The following is a 19,589-nucleotide window of genomic DNA, read 5'->3' as shown; positions in this document are numbered from 1 at the left end:
GAGCTGTAGAAGGGCAAGTTATTAAATATATTCAAGACTAAGATAGACATTTTAAAGATAAAGAAATCAAGGATAATGAGCAACAGACTTGAAAGAGGAACAAGCCAAAAAAAAAAATCATACCAGCCATGTGATTCAATTACAGAACAACTCCAATAGGCATTAGAGCCAACTTCTAATATACTTCTCAAATTTTTATTAGATTCTTCTGGATTTGACAATTTTTTTTGTAATCTAGAATGAAAGGGATATTTTCCTCACTTTAAGATCTCATACCTCTAACAACATCTGCAACGTTGCAGCTTGGATCAATACTTCCAATATGCTTAGGATGTGCCGGATTTGTGTTACCACCAAAAAGGAGAGCTGCCAAGAATAAACCAAAGAAAACAATGAGCATACTCTCATTTTATAGATAAAACTGATAATAATCAGTCATATCACATAAATTGTGCTGGACGTTCTACAATATATTTTATGAAATAAATTATTAAAATGTAATAATAGTAGTGCATGAAAACAAGTTTGAAATTATCAAAATTTCTCATCTCATATTTAGATACACATGAATTTAGATATTTAGAACTTTTGAATGTGCTTTAAGATATAAATGTGTCCATTTTATTCGAGTCATAGAAAAGTGCAGCACATAAACAGGCCCTTTGACCCATCAATAGAGAGAGTACAGAGAAGATTTACTAGAATGTTACCTGGGTTTCAGCTGCTAAGTTACAGGGAAAGGTTGAACAAGTTAGGTCTTTATTCTTTGGAGCATAGAAGGTTGAGGGGGGAACTTGACAGAGGCGTTTAAAATTATGAGGGGGAATAGATAGAGTTGATGTGGATAGGCTTTTTTCCATTGAGAGTAGGGGAGATTCAAACAAGAGGACATGAATTGAGAGTTAGGGGGAAAAAGTTTAAGAGCAACACGAGAGGGAATTTCTTTACTCAGAGAGTGGTAGCTGTGTGGAATGAGCTTCCAGTAGAAGTGGTACAGGCAGGCTCAGTATTGTCATTTAAAGTAAAATTGAATAGGTATATGGACAGGAAAGGAATGGAGGGTTACGGGCTGAGTGCAGGCCAGTGGGACTAGGTGAGAGTAAACATTCAACATGGACTAGAAGAGCCGAGATGGCCTGTTTCCATGCTGTAATTGTTATATGGTTATATAAGTCCATGCTAAGCCATTTAAACTGCATGCTCCCATCAACCATAATCCTCTATATCCCAACCATCTCTGTAGCTCTCCAAACTTCTCTTAAAACATTGAAATTGAGCTTGCATGCTGCACTTGTGCTGGTACTTAGAACCATAGAACATTACAGCACAGAAACAGGCCTTTTGGCCCTTCTTGGCTGTGCTGAACCATTTTTCTGCCCTGTCCCACTGACCTGCACCTGGACCATATCCCTCCATACACCTCTCATCCATGTACCATCCAAGTTTTTCTTAAATGTTAAAAGTGAGCCTGCATTCACCACTTCAGCTAGCAGCTCATTCCACACTCCCACCACTCTGTGTGTGAAGAAGCCCCCCCTTCAATGTTCCCTTTAAACTTTTCCCCCTTCACCCTTAACCCATGTCCTCTGGTTTTTTTCTCCCCTAGCCTCAGTGGAAAAAACCTGCTTGCATTCACTCTACCTATACCCATCATAATTTTATACACCTCTATCAAATCACCCCTCATTCTCCTACGCTCCAGGGAATAAAATCCTAACCTATTCAACCTTTCTCTGTAACTCAGTTTCTCAAGTCCCGGCAACATCCTTGTAAACCTTCTCTGCACTCTTTTAATCTTATTAATATCCTTCCTGTAATTAGGTGACCAAAACTGCACACAATACTCCAAATTCGGCCTCACCAATGTCTTATACATTCCTTCGCATCTCTGTTCTAAATCGAAGCCCCTCTATCCCAAGGCCTTCTTGTCCTAGACTCCCCCACCATGGGAAGCATCCTTTCCACATTTCTGTCTAGGCCTTTCAACGTTCAGAAGGTTTCAAAGGAATCCCCCCTCACCCTTCCAAATTCCAGTGAGTACAGACCCAGGGCCATCAAATATTCCCTGTATGATAACCCTTTCATTCCCAGAATCATCTCTGTGAACTGCCTCTGGACTCTCTCCAACGCCAGCACATCTTTTCATAGATCAGGAGCCCAAAACTATTAGCAATACTCAAGGTGAGGCCTCACCAGTGCCTTATAAAGCCTCAGCATCACATCCCTACTCTTGTATTCAAGACCTCTTGAAATGAATGCTAACATTGCATTTGCCTTCCTCACCACCAACTCAACCTGCAAGTTAACCTTTAGGCTGTTTTGCACAAAGAACCTCGAGTTCCTTTGTATCTCAGATTTTTGGATTTCTTTTCCCCATTTAGAAAATAGTCTACACATTTATTTCTACTACTAAAGTGCATGACCATTTTCAACATTGTATTTCATTTGTCCTTACTGACAGTCTGACTGCACACTATCTTTGCTTTTTTTTAAACCAGCCATCCTATTCTGAGTCCATTCATTCTCATTCCCACTCCCCTGCCAAATTAGTTTAAATCCTCAACAGCTCTAATAAACCTGCACACGAGAATATTAGCTCTCCTTGGGTTCAGGTGCAACTCAACCCTTTTGTACAGGTCATAGCTCCCCCAGAAACATACCAATGATCCAAGAACCTGAATCCTTTCCCCCTGCACCAGCTTCTCAATCACACATTTATCTGCTAAATCATCCTGTTCTACCCTCACTAGCACGTAGCATAGGTAGCAATCCAGAAATTGGATGTCTCCTAGAAGTCTTGCTTATCAGCTTTCTGCCTACTCTCTAAATTCTCTTTTCCTTCCCATGTCATTGGTACCAATATGCAGCAAGGCATCTAGCTGCTCTCCCTCCCTCTCTAAAATGCTGCGATCCAAGATGTCCCTGACCCTGGCACCTGGGAGGCAACATAACGTTCCGATGTCCTGTTCACGTCCACAGAATCTCCTGTCTTAAGGCACTGAGTACTTCTGATACTTAGCATTGCCCCGACATACCATTAATATTTAGGTTGCTGGTAAAGAATTCTATCCGAGTTTTACATTTAAGCACATTCCCTGTAAGCTCTCCATATTTGGGCAGCTAGGTCTTCATTACAATTAAAATCTCAACATTTCACAATATGCTTCAGTTTGCTGGTCCTAAATGATGAAGTAATAATTTGTCCTGTTCAGCTGGATGTGCAAAATGTGCTGAAATCCAATAACATCTTTTATTCATCCTTAACAGTTCCACAGATTCTGGTGACAACTTTGATCTGGCTGATCATGACTAGCTTCTGGGTGGTTACAAAGGCATGAGTCCAAGATGAAAACAAACTTCGCTACAGAGTAATTTCAATCACATCATTGATCATCAATTTACAAAATACAATCCCCCCCCCAAAAGAACCAATTGTCCCACTATATCTTCACAAGAAAGCGCTTGAAAAAAAAAAATTCAATGTATAGTTCAATTTGCTCTCACCTTTAATACAAAGTACTTACTGTGCTGGTTGATAAGCATCCTAAATGAGATACGGCTGGTGTAGAAACGATCCAGAAAGTATTGAACATTACTACTTATAAATGGGTCAAAGCCAAACTTCTCCTTATATTCAATAACCCCCTGAGCCATGGTTGGTACAACATCATTATGTCGATTTCGGATTTTAATCAGCGATTCTAGAAAACTAAGGTACAAACCACATTTGTCATACAAGAGCTAAAACATGATTAAATCAAAAATGAAAAACATTTGAAAAGGACACCGGACTGAAGTATACTAATGTATGAAATTGCAAATTAAAATACCACAAAGAAATACTTTCATGGAGTATTTGCTGGTCATTTTCCAACTATTGTCTTTCAGTCACACACCAATCATCAATCAAATCGAAATATATTTTAAACTGCAGAAATGAGCACACCCATGTCTGAAAAGTCTACTTATGAAACAAATAATACTTACTCATCTAACACTTGTGGATCTTCAGTTCCTTTGCTCTGAAACTCAAGTAGTTCTAAAAAGCTTTGCATGTACCTGCAAGGTGAAAAAATTAGTTAACCGAAGAACTTACTGTTTTTTTAAAACTTAACCAAAACAAAAATCATTCAGAAATCATACTTTCTGGATAAATTAATTATCTAACAAATTAATAAACTGAGTAGATTTAACTAACCTCAAAAATAAATAACCATTTTACAATCTTCAACATTTTTTGTCTGCAAATTACTTTGGGACAAAAGAAGTTTTCTGTCAGGGCAAGTGAGAAAAGGGGAAGAATACTTAGTGCAGAAACTCAAAATGGCGTACTAAATAAAATAAGCAAACAGTGTGAGGCACAATGCTTCCAAAGTAAAGAGAGATGGGACAAGGCAAAAGTGGCCTTGCTGTGACTTGATGACAAGGGCCAAAATACATGCCAGTAACATGAGCGGAGCAGGTAATCACAACTAATGGCCCAGTAACACATCTGATATCCTATGTGAAAAAGGTTTCAGTGACAACCCATATAAAATTCTGACCAAACCACTGAATGGACTGGATATGTGAACAAAAATGGAGGTTAAGGGGTGAAGTTCCTATCAGTAGGGAGACAAAAGTGGGTAGAGAGGTGAGGTACATGAAAAATTGTATAGCAGGGAACGGAAAGATGAGAGAACAGGGCTCAAAATATAAACATGAGAAATAGAAGGAAGAGAGCATCAAATGATCATAAGACATAGAAGCAGAATTAGGCCATTCGGCCCATTGAGTCTGCTCCGCCATTCACTCATGGATGATCCTTTTTTCCCCTCCTCAGCCTTTTCCCATAACCTTTATGCCACGGCTAATTGAGAACCTATCAATCTCTGCCTTAAATACACCTAATGACCTGGCCTCCACAGTTGCCTGTGGTAACAAATTCCAGAAATTCACCACCCTCTAGCTAAATTTCTCCACATCTCTGTTTTAAATGGATGTCCTCTATCCTCAGGCTATGCTCTCTTGTTCCCTAGACTCGCCCACCATGGGAAACATCCTTTCCACACCTACTCCGTCAAGGCCTTTCAACATTCGCAAGGTTTCAATGAGGTCTCCAACTCATCCTTCGAAATTCCAGTGAGTACAGGGCCAAGGTCATCAAACATTATGACTGGATACATTACTGCTTGGAGTGAAGGCTCCAACACACAAGATCAAAAGAGGCTGTAGAGGATTGTAGACTCAACCAGCTCCTTCTCAGATCCAAACCTCCCCACCACTGAGGACATCTTCAAAAGGCACTGCCTCAAGGGGGAGGCATCCATCATTAAGGACCTTCACCATCCGGGACATGTCCTCTTCTCATTACTGCCAGCCAGGTGGTGGTACAGCAGCCTGAAGAACATACTCAGTGTTTTAGAAACACCTTGTTCCCCTCTGCCAAGAACTCATGAACACCACCTCTCTATTCCCCTTTTGAACTCTTCATTTATTTTAATTTTTTTATTGTAACAGAGTAATTTTTGCCTTTCACTGTACTGCTGCCACTAAAGAATAAATTTCAAGCCACATGATACTGATTCTGAAATAAAATGCTATGAACAAAAGGAATTCTCGGTGAGACATGTTAGAACACAGATCAATATTGCACAGGAACAAGACAATGATGATAGCAAGTTAAATTAATCCCAACTGCCTGCACATGCTTAATATCCATCCACTCTTGCATGTGTATGTGCCTATCTGGTGCACGCCTCTTAAATATCACTATCATTCCACCACCCACCTCCACTCCACAACCCTACTCCTAGCAACATGATCTAGGCCTCTACCACTCTAATTTAGGGGAGGTAATTTGTGGAGAGTTTGCAGACTGTTGCAAAACAATACAAGGAGGTGATTTTAAGTTTCCACATTTTGATTGGGACTCCCATACTTTAATAAGGTTGGATAGGATAGAGTTTGCCAAATGTGTTCAGGAAAGTTTCCTTAGTTGTAACTGCAGCAAGAGCAATACTAGATCTCTTATTAGGGGATGACACAGGGCAAGTGACAGAAGTTTGTGTAGGGGAATGTCTTGTAGCTAGTGAGCATAATGCCATTAGTTTCAATATAATTATGGAGGAGCGTACATCAGTCCTCACGTTGAAATTCTAAATTGGAGAAAGGCAAATTTTGATGGTATCAGAAAGGATCTGGTAAGTGTGGATTGGGACAGGTTGTTTTCAGGCTAAGGAGTTATTTGGTAAACGGGAGGCCTTCAAAAGTGAATTCTGAGAGTACAGAGTTTACATGTTCCTGTCAGAATAAAAGGCAAGGATAACAGATTTATGAAACCTTAGTTTTCGAGATATATTGAAATACTGGTTAAAGAGGAGGAGGAGGTACATAGCAGGTATAAGTAGGAAGGAACAAATGAAGTATTTCAGGAATATAGAAATGAAAGAGAACACTTAAGGAGGAAATCAGGAGTACTAAGAGAAGGCAAGAGGTTGCTCTAGCAGAAGAGAACTCCAAGGACTTCTACAGAAATGTTAAGTTCTAAAGGATTTTCAAGGGACAAAATTGGTTCACTTGAAGATCAAAGTGGCCATCAATACATGGAGTAGAAAGAGATGAGTTGATCTTAAATGGATTTTTTTGCACCTATATTTACCTGAGCAATGACAAAGTCTCTAGAAGTGAGGTCATGGACTAACCATATAAAAATTACAGCATGACCGTATAGAGTGGAACTACCTTTTTGCAGTCTTAGAAAAATTTGACCTCGGCCAAAGTTTCATCTCTTGGATCCAATTGCTGTACCTGTGTCCTACTGCTTCTGTTCTAACTAATTTTCAGAAATCCCAAGTATTTAATCTCAAACGTGGCACCCGTCAGGGATGCCCCTTAAGTCCCTTTTTCTTTAATTTGGCTATAGAACCTCTGGCGATAGCATTTCGAAATTGTCCTGAATTGACCGGGATTTGGAGAGGGGGTGTTGAGCATAAAGTTTCTCTCTATGCTGATGACTTATTACTCTTTATCTCAAATCCGTCTTCATCAATACCTCTAATGTTTTCACTTCTTGACCAGTTTAGCCAGATCTCTGGCTATAAACTCAACTTACATAAGAGTGAACTTTTCCCAATTAATAAAGAAGCACAAGAACTAATATTTCGTGATCTCCCTTTTAAAGTAGTCCATAATCAACTTACTTATCTTGGAATTACAGTCACAAGGAAGTTTAAAGATCTCTTTCGTGAAAACTTTGTCAATCTTTCATATGCTATAAAACAGAGTCTGGTACAATGGTCACCTCTATCTATGTCCTTGGTAGGTCGTATTAATGTTGTTAAAATGTATGTTCTCCCCAAATTTTTATACTTATTTCAATCTATCCCAATTTTTATTCCTAAATCTTTTTTTGATTCCTTAGACTCTATTATTTTGTCATATCTGTGGAAGAATAAGCGCTCTAGAATTAATAAAATCCACCTCCAAAAATCTAAAAAAGAGGGTGGCATGGCTTTACCTAACTTTCGCTTATATTACTGGGCAGCTAATATACGTTGTGCTGCCTTCTGGTCTTTCTTCCACGGTCAACCCGAGTGCCCTAACTGGGTGGCAATGGAGTTGAGCTCCACTAAAGAATTATCTATATCTGCACTTCTTGGCTCTGCACTCCCTAGCAGTCTGCCCAGATCAATAGCTAATCCTCTGGTTAGACACACTTTGCGTATATGGGCTCAGTTCAGGAAATGCTATGGTTTCCAGGGGTTTTGCATTTCTAGCCCTGTCGCACATAATCACCTTTTTTTTACCTACTACGTACGATTCAGCATTCCATGTTTGGTACAGGAAGGGCATTAGACATTTTGAAGATCTCTTCATTGATAATCGCTTCGCTTCTTTTCAGCAGCTCTCCGTTAAGTTCAACCTGCCTAACGCTCACTTTTTCAAATATCTCCAAATCCGACACTTTACTGCTCCTTTAATTCCTAACTTTCCTGAAATGCCTGCGAGAAATGCTATGGACCTATTTCTTTCCATTAATCCACTAGGTAAAGGTTTAATTTCAATTATCCGAGATAAACTAGCAGCCTTACGACGGGCCCCTGTGGATAAAATTAAAATGGCCTGGGAGCAGGATTTAAATATCTCCTTATCCGAGGAGAGCTGGGACTCAGTTCTCAAATCGGTTAACTCAACCTCCCTTTGTGCTCGCCATTGCCTCTTACAGTTTAAGATTGTTCATAGAGCCCATATGTCTAAATCTAAACTATCTCGATTCTACCCTGGCATTAGTCCGCTCTGTGATAAATGCAAGAGGGGCGTGGCCTCTCTCATCCACATGTACTGGTTCTGTCCTAGTTTGGAGAAATTCTGGAAAGATGTCTTCACTACATTATCGGGTATTCTGAATCAGCACCTAGAACCTAACCCCTTAATTGCTCTGTTCGGTTTTTGGGGCGAGACAGATTTATGTCTGGGTCCGACCAAATGCCGAATACTATCCTTTGCCTCTCTCCTGGCGAGACGCTTGATCCTCCTTAGATGGAGAGATGTTGCCCCGCCCACTCATGCGCAATGGCTTAACGACATTATGGCCTGCTTGGACCTCGAAAAAATTCATTATTCAGTTCTTAATTCGGATCTAAAGTTCCATAAGGTCTGGGGACCTTTTATCGAGTACTTTCATAACCTTCCTCTTGACTAGGGTTTTTTTTTCTTTTTGCTTCTTTTCGGTCCCTTGCTTTCAGCTCCCTTTTTCTTTTCTGGTAGTAGGCATTATTATCCTCTGTTGCTAAGTGTATTCACAGTCTGGGAGTTTGACTGTCCGGACTTATACTCTTTATACTGTGTGGTGGTTGGTCTGGAGTTGTTGTTTTTTTCTTGTGTTGTGGGGCTTGGGGAGGACACTAAGCTCACTTGTCTTTAATTTAGGTGCTTTTTTGTTAAATTCTCTTCCTTTCTAGCATATTGTTATTGTATGCTTAATCTTGCACTGTATTAATGCTCCCCATTGGGATTTGGGGTTTTTAATTTTGTAAAATGTTTTGAAAAACTAATAAAAAAATTTTAAAAAAAAATTACAGCACGGAAACAGGCCATCTCGGCCCTTCTCGTCCATGCCGAACATTTACTCTCACCCAGTCCCACCTACCTGCACTCAGCCCATAACCCTCCATTCCTTTCCTGTCCATATACCTATCCAATTTTTTTTTTACCCCTAAACTTTTGCCCCTTAACTCTCAACTCATGTCCCCTTGTTTGAATCTCCCCTACTCTCAATGGAAAAAGCCTATCCACGTCAACTCTATCTATCCCCCTCATAATTTTAAATACCTCTATCAAGTTCCCCCTAAACCTTCTACGCTCCAAAGAATAAAGACCTAACTTGTTCAATATACAGATAACAGAGAAGGCAAACTAAGGTAGATAAATCCCCAGGGCCTGACACGATGTTTCCTCAAACCTTGTGGGTGGCTAGTGCAGAAATTGCAGAGTCCCTAGCAGAGATATTGAAAATGTCCTTAGCAAATGGTGAGGTGCCAGAGCACTGGAGGATAGCTAATGTTGTTCTGTTGTTTAAGGCTCTAAAATAAGCCAGGAAATTAGAGGCCAGTAGTGAGTATGTTATTGGAAGGCATTCTATGTGATGAGATATACATGTATTTGGATAGACAGGGACTGATTAGGGAAAATCAACATGGCTTTGTGGGTGGTAAGTCGTGTCTAAACCAATATTACAGAGTTTTTCATGGAAGTTACCAGGAAGGTCGATGAAGGCAAGGCAGTGGATGTTGCTTACATGGACTTTAGCAAGACCTTTCACAAGGTCCCGCATAGGAGATTGGTCAAAAGGGTTCAATCACTTGGCATTCAGGTTGAGGTAATAAACTGGATTAGACATTAGTTCAAGGGAGAAGCCAGGGAGTGGTAGTAGTTGGTTGCCTCTGTGACTGGAGGCCTGTGACAAGTGGTGAGCTGCAGGGATCAGTGCTGGGTCTGTTGGGGCTTGTCATCTATACCAACGATCTGGATAATAATGTAGTAAACTGGATCAGTAAATTTGTAGATGACACCAAGATTGGAGGGCAGTAGACGGTGAGGGCACCTATCAAAGCTTGAAGCAGGATCTGGACCAGTTGGAAAAATGGGCTGAAGAATGGCAGATAAAATGCAGAGATGTTACATTCTGAGAGGACAAACCAGGCAAGATTTACACAATGAGCGATGGAGCACCAATGAGTGCAGTAGAACACAGGGATCTGGGAATGCAGATCCATAACTCCTTGAAAATGGCATTACGATTAGATAGGACCTGAATTAATGGGAAATGTTGAATAGGTTACAACTTTATTCCCTAGAGCATAGGAGAGTGAGGGGAGATTTGACAGAGGCATACTAAATTATGAAGGGTATTGATAGGGTAAATATAAGCAGGTTTTACCCCCCACTGAGGTTGGGCGAGACTAGAACGTGAGGTCATGGATTAAGGGTGAAAGGTGAACTAAGGCAGGTGTTCCCAATCTTTTCTATGCCATGAGCCCTTACCATTAACTGAGGAGTCCGTGGACCCCATGTTGGGAACCCCTGATCTAAGGCAAACATGAAGGAGAACTTCTTCACTCTGAAGGTAGTGAGAATGCGGAACCAGCTGCCAGCAGAAGTGATGGATTCAAGTTTGATTTTAACATTCATGAGAAATTTGGATGGGAGTGGTATGGAGGGCTATTGTCTGGACGTAGGTCGATGGGGCTAGGCAGATTAATAGTTCAGCCTGTTTCTGCACTGGTGTTCTATGACTCTATGATTCTCCAGGTTAAAAAAGCCTTGATTTGCACATCTCCTTTAGACTGTCCCCTTCTCATGTTACAGCTACCTCTAGTAACTCCACTTTTCAATCCTGGAAAAAATGTCTAAAGATACCTGTGATAAACAAAACACGAGCTTGGGTCATCCGCAAACTCAAGTCTAAATTGAAAGCGGGAATGCTACATGGAAACTGCAAGCAAGCAAGGTTTAAAAGCAGACACCTGCAGAGCACAGCATTAGTTGTTGGAAAGTGGGTCAAAGAACAGAAAATGAACCAGTAACTACCGGTAGATGCTTATACTGGAATGCATGACACAGCAGGCACCAGTGCTCGTCATCAGATTTAACGGATCAGTAAGAAAGAAAGGAGATCATAAAACATAGAACAGTACATCACAAGAACAAGCCCTTCAGCCCACAATTTTGTGCCACACCAATTAAATTAGTAATCAAAAGGCCAACTAATCTCTTCTGCCTGCACAAGGTCCAAATCCTTCCATTTTCCTCACATTCATGTGCCTATCCAAACGTCCTTTGAAATGACCTTCACTCACCATAAATGCATGCCCTCTGGTATTTGACGTTTCACCCCTGGAAAAATGACATTGTCTGCCTACTGTATCTATGCCTCTCATAACCTTATAAACCTCTATTAGATCTTCCATCAGCCTTCACCGTTCCAAAGAAAAAAAAACGAAATTGTCTAACTTCTTGTCGTAGCACATGCTCTCTAATCCAGACTGCAGTCTAGTAATCTTCTGCACCCTCTCTAAAGTCTAAAATAGGGCCACCAGAAATGTAAGCAATACTTCTGATGTGGTCTAGAGTTTTAAAAGCTACAACATAACTTCCTGACTTTTAAATTCAAGGCCACGACTAAAGTCAAGCATGCTATAATGTAATACTTTAGTAATACTTAAGTAATATTGTTTGATTAAGTATTCTTGGTTTGTTTGTAAAATTCATTATGGGTAATATGTAAGTATGTAAATGGCATATGACATCACGCTACCACATCACATGTGTGCACCTCACTAAAGATAAAAGGCTAACTGGACTCATTTCCCAGCTTCAATTTCGATTAGTTTCTCGAGTTACAAAACACGATAGTGGCGAGGAGGAAGTTTTAAAATGAACCCAAGGCGACTACTTACCTGTTGAAGCACAGCAGATTTTTTCTTCAGAAAGGGACAGAGAGGGTCAAGTTTTAAAAAGGCAGAAAACAGACGGAATTAACAAGCTATGAGTTCATAAACAGTGAAGAACCAGAGGATAATAACAAATAACAAAAAGCATAAATAGCTGGCTACATTAGAAAGACAGACGTATTCAATTGCACAACAGATAACTGGACGATGTATACTGAACAGATTGGGCAGCAGTTTGAAAAAATGAAATAGTCAATGAAAAACAAGTACCAGCTTTGCTGACTGCATTGGTTGAAAAACATACAGTTTGCTTAGAAGTTTAACTGCTCTAACCAAACCAGTCGAAATGAGCTGTGATGATGTTGTTAACGTAATGCTTTAAGTTTCATAAGCAGAATCAAAAGGAGGAGGAGTCGGCACAACATTGTGGGCCAAAGGGCCTGTAATGTGCTGTAGATTTCTATGTTTTATGAGTCCATTTCAGCTTATATAGCTGATTTGAAGAGATTGTCCAAGCATTGTCAGTTCAGTGGAAGGCTTAATGGTGCACTGAGAAATCATAGAGAGGTCACCTCACTACAGGAAGGATGTGGAAACCATAGAAAGAATGCAGAGGAGATTTACAAGGATGTTGCCTGGATTGGGGAGCATTCCTTATGAGAATAGGTTGAATGAACTTTGCCTTTTCTCCATGGAGCGACGGAGGATGAGAGGTGACCTAATAGAAGTCTATAAGATGATGAGAGGCATTGATTGTGTGGATAGTCAGAGGCTTTTTCCCAGGGCTGAAATGGCTAACACGAAAGGACACATTTTTAAGGTGCTTGGAAGTAGATACTAAGGAGATGTCAGGGGTAAGTTGTTTGTTTTTTTTTTCTTCTTTTTTTTTTAAACACAGAGAGTGGTGAGTGTATGGAATGGGCTGCAGGCGACGGTGGTGGAGGTGGATATGACAGGGTCTTTTGAGAGACTCCTGGATAGGTACATGGAGCTTAGAAAAATACAGGGCTATGGGTAACCTTAGGTAATTTCTAAAGTAAGTACATGTTCAGCACAGCATTGTGGGCCGGAGGGCCTGTATTGTGCTGTAGGTTTTCTGTTTCTGTTTAGTTTGTGGAATATCACAAGAAAGCATTCAAAAACAGCTTCTAACTGAAGTACAATTCACATTTAAAACAGCAGTTGAAATCAATGCATCAACAGAAACAGCGAACAGAGATGCAATTGAGTTGCAGTCAGGAAGGAAAGTAAGAGTGAACAAAATTGCAACGTCTGTACGGAAACTAGTGTGGCGCGTGGTTAGGGTGTTTGACTAGTGACCTGAAGGTCGTGAGTTTGAGCCCAGCCAAGGCAGCTTGTGTGTCCTTGAGCAAGGCACTTAAGCACACAATGCTCCACTCTACCCAGCTGAAAAATGGGCAAAAAATGTTGGGGGTCAACTGGCGTCCTGTCCGGGGTGGGGGGGGGAAGTCTTATACTCTCAGTCACTTCACAGCACTGGCCTGATGAGCCACAAAAGCTCGGGACAGGACTTTGACTTTGATACAGAAACTGCCCTGGGTGAACAAATTGTGGCAGGGGCTCACATACACCAGACCAATGCAGGTTTAAAGGCAAAACTTGCAGAAAATACAAAGAGGGACACATACAAAGAAATAAATGGAATGCACAGGGAAGAGAAAAAGCCAAGAAGCCAAGTTGCAGTTTCAAAAAGTGCACTAATCTGCATGCGCTTGATGAAAAATCTGATAATGGTGAGAGCGACACAGAACTGGGTAGCCTTGCAATTTACTACGTGAAAACTAACAACAAATAAGCAATATGGCTTACACCATATTAAAGTGAATCGCGAGTTAATTAAAAAGGAATTGTACACAGGCTCAGCTGTTTCAGTCATTCCACAAAATGATACTGAAAGGCATTTCAAAGAAGCCAGTCGATATCCAACTAAGAACTCAAACTGAAGAAAAGATAACTCGTGGGAATGACATTCATAACAATGAAATAAAACAACCAACAAGCCACATTAGGCATGCATGTGTAAAATCAGGAGGGCCAGGATTGTGGGGCTGTGATTGGCTGAGACAACTATAACTTGATTGGAGATCCAGCCACAATTTGCATGCCAAATCCCCTGCATCAGACTCAACTGAAAGCAAATTAAGAAAGGTACTAGGTGATGCCACAGCAGTATTCAAGGATGACACTGGAAACCTCAAACGTATCAAGGGTAAAATAGTGTTAAATGAAAATTTCATAACCAAGTTTTACAAAGCCCATCCATTTGTTCTTTATACCATTTGTGATAAAGTAGCCAGTGAACTAGATTGCATGGAAGCTGAAGGAATTCTTTCCAAGGTTGAATGGAGCCCATGGGCAATGTCACTGGTCCCAGTAGCCAAGTAGGTGGTTTCTGTCAGGATCTGTGGTGACTTTGAGGTCATCATCAACACAGTACTGAAGGTAGATCAATACTGTATGCCCAGGATAGAGGATATCTTTGCAAACCTTTCTGGAGAAAAACACTTCAACAAAGCGGACTTAGCTGAGGACTACCTACAGAGGGAGACTGAGGAGCCCAAAGTGTTTCGCAACATCAACACTCACAAAAGGCTTTATCATTATAATAAGCTTATTCTGGACCAGATGCAGCAAGGCTTTTAAAGCACCAATTGTTACCTGAATTACATCATTGTTACTGGTGAGGATGACAAGGAACATTTTCAAAATCTCAGGATAAGTGGTAAAAAGATTAGAAGATTAAAAGCTCAGAGCATGACTCAACAAGTATGAATTCTTTAAACCAATCATCGCTAACTGCGGTCACACCATTGACGCACAAAAATTACACAAGTGTGTTGAGAAAATTCAAGCAGTGCTGGATGCCTCAAAGCCAAAGGATGTGTCACAATTGCAGTCCTTTTTACGATTTGTCAATTACTATATGGGTTCCTGCCAAACTTGGCTACTGTGCTCCATCCTTGAACTCATTACTACAGATTGGGTAGAAATGGTAATGGACAAAGCCATGTGAGGTGGCTTTCCAGAAGGCGAAGGAAATGGTGACATCAGACTCTGTACACACACATTATGATCCACGTCGTCCAGATAAGCTTGCCTGTAACACCTTGCTTTATGATCTAGATGAAGTCATGTCACATGTTATGAGTGATGGAACTGAACACTCCATACCCTTTGCATTACGTTCCCTTACCGCTGCAGAGAAAAATTACGCAGAGGCTGACAGAGGGGCCAAGTCTGGTTTAGGGTGTAAAACATTTCAACAAGTTTAAGAGTTTACCCTTGTTTCTGATCATCAATCGCTAGTGTCCATTTTTAATCTAGAAAAAGGTGTTCCACTGCAGCAACTTCATAAATGTAGTGATGGGCTCTGTTTGTTGGTGGACACAATTACAAGATCAAATTCAAAACGGACAACTAATCATGGCATGCTGATGAATTGTCCTGTTTACCCTTGGAAAATAAAATACCTGAAAAATTTACAACGCAGGACACTCCTCTTGATGTATTCTCCCTAATACAAATCAGAGGTTTCCCTGTTATGGAGGAGACAATCAAAAGGGAAGCCAGAAAATAACTCAAATTGTCTCAGGTCTACGTGGCCAACCAAAACACTGGAATATGCAAGAATTCCAGTTACCCCATGTTTACCAGTGCCCGGATGAACCTATCCTTGACAAGGGTTACCTTATGTGGCAGTTGAGAGTCGTTGTACCATCCAAGCTGAGAGCTAAGGTGTTGGGAGAAGCTACATTCCAGACAGCTAAGATGGTCAAAATGAAAACACTGGCTCGCAGCTTTGCCTGGTGGCCCGGGATAGATCAGCAGATCGAACAGCTTGATGTGTTGAAAAGCCATTTTGCAAAATGACTGATGTCCCAGAACATTCAGTCAGTGACAATGGACCACAGTTTGTTGTCATTCTCGAACATGAATGGAATAAGACATATTACATCTGCACTGTACCAGCAAGCTACAAACAGCTTGATGATAAGGCTTGTCCAGGGTCTAAAGAAAGCACTGCGAGCAATGTCAGCAGAACACAACACTGACACTGAACCAGGAGCTCGCTGATTTCCTCCTTAAATATTACAATACAGCACACTCCTCAAACGATTCACCAGCTATGCTTTTCCTGGGTTGTCCATTACACAGATGCTTGGATCTCAAACACAGTCTCAGAAGGAGTGTACAAGACATACAGCTGAGTCAAATTGAGGGTTCTTCAAACAAGGAGGTTCGGAATTTCACTCCTGACCAAGCAGTCCTGGCGAGGGACCACAGAGATGATTAACAATGAGTACTTGGAAAGATTAAGACAGAACTGGACCGCTCTCCTACACAGTGGAGTATGTGTCTGATGTCATCTGGAGATGACCTATCGATCAGTTGTGAAGAGCAGAGTCAAATGTAACAGAAGGAAGGTGTCCAGAGTCACTTCCTCCAGTCCCATGGTCAACTCCTACAACCGCCACGAAAAGGCCCAGAACCTAAGATTGTTTCACACCCACAAGTCTTACCTGCCAAGCAGAGTGACCCATCCCCATCCTGTCAAGAAAGACATTATCCCACAAGAGTAAGAAATCCTTCACAGCGATTAAATCTTTAGTCCCAAGTGGGACAATATAAAATTTACTGTGCTGGGATGTCTATATAGGTGTATTACATAGTACATGTGTTTATAAGATGACTAGAAAGCAATACATTACAGATTTGAATTGAGATGCATTTTATATTGAGTTGGAGTTTGTAGCTAAGCAGGGAGTTTAGCTATAATTTCAGATTTAATATTTCAGTAATATTGTAAATATATTGTTTGATTAAGCTATCCTCATTTGTTTACATAAACAATTACGGGTTAGATGCAAGCAGTACATGACTGGCATATATCATCACGCCTCCACATCATGTGTGCAAGCCTCACTAAAAAAAAAAATCTAAGTAGACCCGGTTCCCATGGCTCCTGTGTTTTTCTTTTGATTAGTCTTTGGAGCTACAAAACATAACACATGCCATATGTCTTCTTAACACTCCATCAATCTGTGTAGCCACTTTCGGGGAGCATGAACTCAGACCCCAAGATCCGTCTGCTTATCTACACCATAAAGGATCTTGTCCATAACACCACCAATCTTTGTATCAACTTCAAACGTAGTAACCCACCCAACTACATTTTCATCCGGGCCATTTACATACATCATAAACAGCAGTGTGCTGTCATAGGAAGGCAGCATTGTCTTTTGCACATTGGTTGTTTGTTCATCTTAGTTGTGTGTGTTTTTCATTGATTCTATTGTATTCCTTTGTACTTACTGTTAATGCTTGCAAGAAAATGAATTTCTGAGTAGTATATGGTGACATATACGTACTTTGAAAATAAATTTACTTTGAACTTTGAGAGGTCCCAGAACAGATCCTTGCAGAACACCGCTAATCACCTACCTCCAGTTAGTAAAAGTCCCTTCAACTACCACTCCGTTTTATATGGGTAAGCCAGTCCTGAATCCAAATGGCCAATTCACCATGGATCCTATGCATCCTCATCTTCTGGATGAGCCTCCCACAAAGGACTTTATCAAACGCCTTACTAAAGTCCATGTAGATCAGGGGTGTCAAACTCATTTTAGGTCACGGGCTGGATTGAGCAAAATGCAGCTTCATGCGGGCCGGATCAGTCGGACGCGTGCGAACGCAGCTTTCGTTGCCTCCGTTTTTTCAGCCTGCTCTCATGTGTCTCAGTCTCTGCTATAACTACAAAGTGTTTCACTTTACAAATTCCGTTTCTTATGAAGAAGACTGCCGAATAAACACTAAAAACCCTGAAAACCTGGCACCTGAATAAACTCAGCATTAGCCATATCATACGCCATAGGCGCTTCGATTACTGGGGCCAGCTTTAATAGTAATTAGATATTATCTTGCGGGCCAAAGATAATTCCACCGCGGGCCGGATTTGGCCCGCGGGCCTTGAGTTTGACATATATGATGTAGATTGAGCCTCAATTGATTAAATGTGTGCAACTCAAGAAACACTAACAAAATAGCTTAAGATTATAATCTGTATAAAATGATGTATAACATATTCCAACAAAATTTGAAAAGTTCTGAAGAATAAATGCACATCAATGCTAATGTCCACATGAATGAAAATGAATAGCAATGGGGCTGAAACTATTTAGCTAAATAAAAGAGAATACGATAACATGGAGTTTTATTGTGTGGAAATCTGTTACAAAAAGCTTCATCTTGATCCAGCAGAGTGAGAGAATACACATGTTAAAACTCAATGAATGGTAAATCACAGTAGCTGTGAGAATGTGTTTTATGAGGAAAGGTTGAGTGAGCTAGGGATTTTCTCTTTGAAGCAACTGGGGAGGAGAGGAAATGATAGAGAGGACAAAATCAGAGTTGCAGAACACTACAGAAGAGAAGAAGGCCCTTAAGCCATCTCTTCTGTGCTAAACTATTAATCTGCCTAGCCCCATCAACATGCACTCAAAACAAAGCACTCTATACCCTGCCTATCCATGTACCTATCCAAGTTTCTCCTAAATGTTGAAATCATACCTGTATCCACCACTTCTGTTGGCAGCTCGTTCCACACTCTCACCACCCTGAATGAGGAAGTTACCCCTTATGTTCCCCTTAAATATTTCACCTTTCATCCTTAATGCATCACCTCTAGTTCTAATCTCACCCAACTTCAGTGGAAAAAGCCTGCTTGCTTTTACCTTATCTATATCCCTCATAATTTTGTACACCTCTATCAAATCTCCCTTTACTCTTCTACACACTAGGGAAGTAAGTCCTAACTATTCAACCTTTCCCTATAACTCAGGTACTCAAGTCCTGTCCATATCCTTGTAAATTTTCTGTGTTCTTTCAGTCTTATAGACAGCTTTCCTGTAGGTAATTGACCAAAACTACACACAATACTCCAAATTAGGCCACATCAATGTCTTATATAGCTTCAACAAAACATCCAACTCCTGCATTCAATACTTTCATTTATGAGGGCCAATGTGCCAAAAGCTTTCTTTATGACCTAATCTCCCAGTGATGGCACTTTAAAGGAATTTTGAATCTGTATTCCCTGATCCCTATATTCTACCACACCTCCCAGTGCCCTGTAGTACCCCGTGCAAGTCCTACCTGGTTTGTCCTCCCCATGTGCAACACCTCATACCTGTCTTCATTAAATTCCATCTGCCAGTTTTCAGCCGATTTTCCAGCTGGTCGAGATCCCGCTACAAGCTTTGGTAGACTTCCTCGCTGTTCACTAAACCCCCCCCCCATGTTGTCATCCACAAATTTACTGATCCAGTTTCCACATTATCATCCAGATTGTTGATAAAGATGACAAACAACAATGGACTCGGGTTTTTAAGATAAGAGGCATAGATAGGGTGGGCAACAGCAACATTTTTCCCCAATGGCTAATACAAAAGAACATATCTTAAGGTGACTGGAGGAAAGGATTGGGGGGGGGGGGGGGGCGGGAAAAACACACAGGTAGTAATTTCTAGATTGCTACCTGTGCCACGCGCCAGTGAGGGTAGAAACAGAATGGTCTGGCAGATAAATGCGAGGCTGAGAAGCTGATGCAGGGGGCAGGGCTTCAGGTTCTTGAATCAT

At 40.8% G+C, this 19,589-nt stretch overlaps 1 protein-coding gene across 4 annotated transcripts in view; it reads right to left on the bottom strand.

The window, feature by feature from the left end:
* The window catches only part of LOC140727826 (pyruvate dehydrogenase (acetyl-transferring) kinase isozyme 3, mitochondrial), a 76,122-nt gene that overhangs the window by 26,692 nt on the left and 29,841 nt on the right, over positions 1 to 19,589 (bottom strand). For 3 of the 4 annotated variants that reach the window (XM_073045620.1, XM_073045618.1, XM_073045621.1), the window contains exons 3-5: positions 3,988 to 4,059; positions 3,525 to 3,709; positions 277 to 366 (exon numbers count right to left, since the gene is read on the bottom strand). In XM_073045620.1, the coding sequence (XP_072901721.1) occupies positions 277 to 366; positions 3,525 to 3,709; positions 3,988 to 4,059 (347 nt within the window). The remainder of the gene's footprint in view (positions 1 to 276; positions 367 to 3,524; positions 3,710 to 3,987; positions 4,060 to 19,589) is intronic. The other variant, XM_073045619.1, reaches the window with a different exon arrangement.

The sequence above is a fragment of the Hemitrygon akajei genome, chromosome 5 (genome assembly GCF_048418815.1).
Source record: "Hemitrygon akajei chromosome 5, sHemAka1.3, whole genome shotgun sequence".
NCBI classification, from domain to species: Eukaryota; Metazoa; Chordata; class Chondrichthyes; order Myliobatiformes; family Dasyatidae; genus Hemitrygon; species Hemitrygon akajei.
Note: the sequence above shows the minus strand (reverse complement) of the source record. Positions and strands in the feature narration are given on the sequence as shown.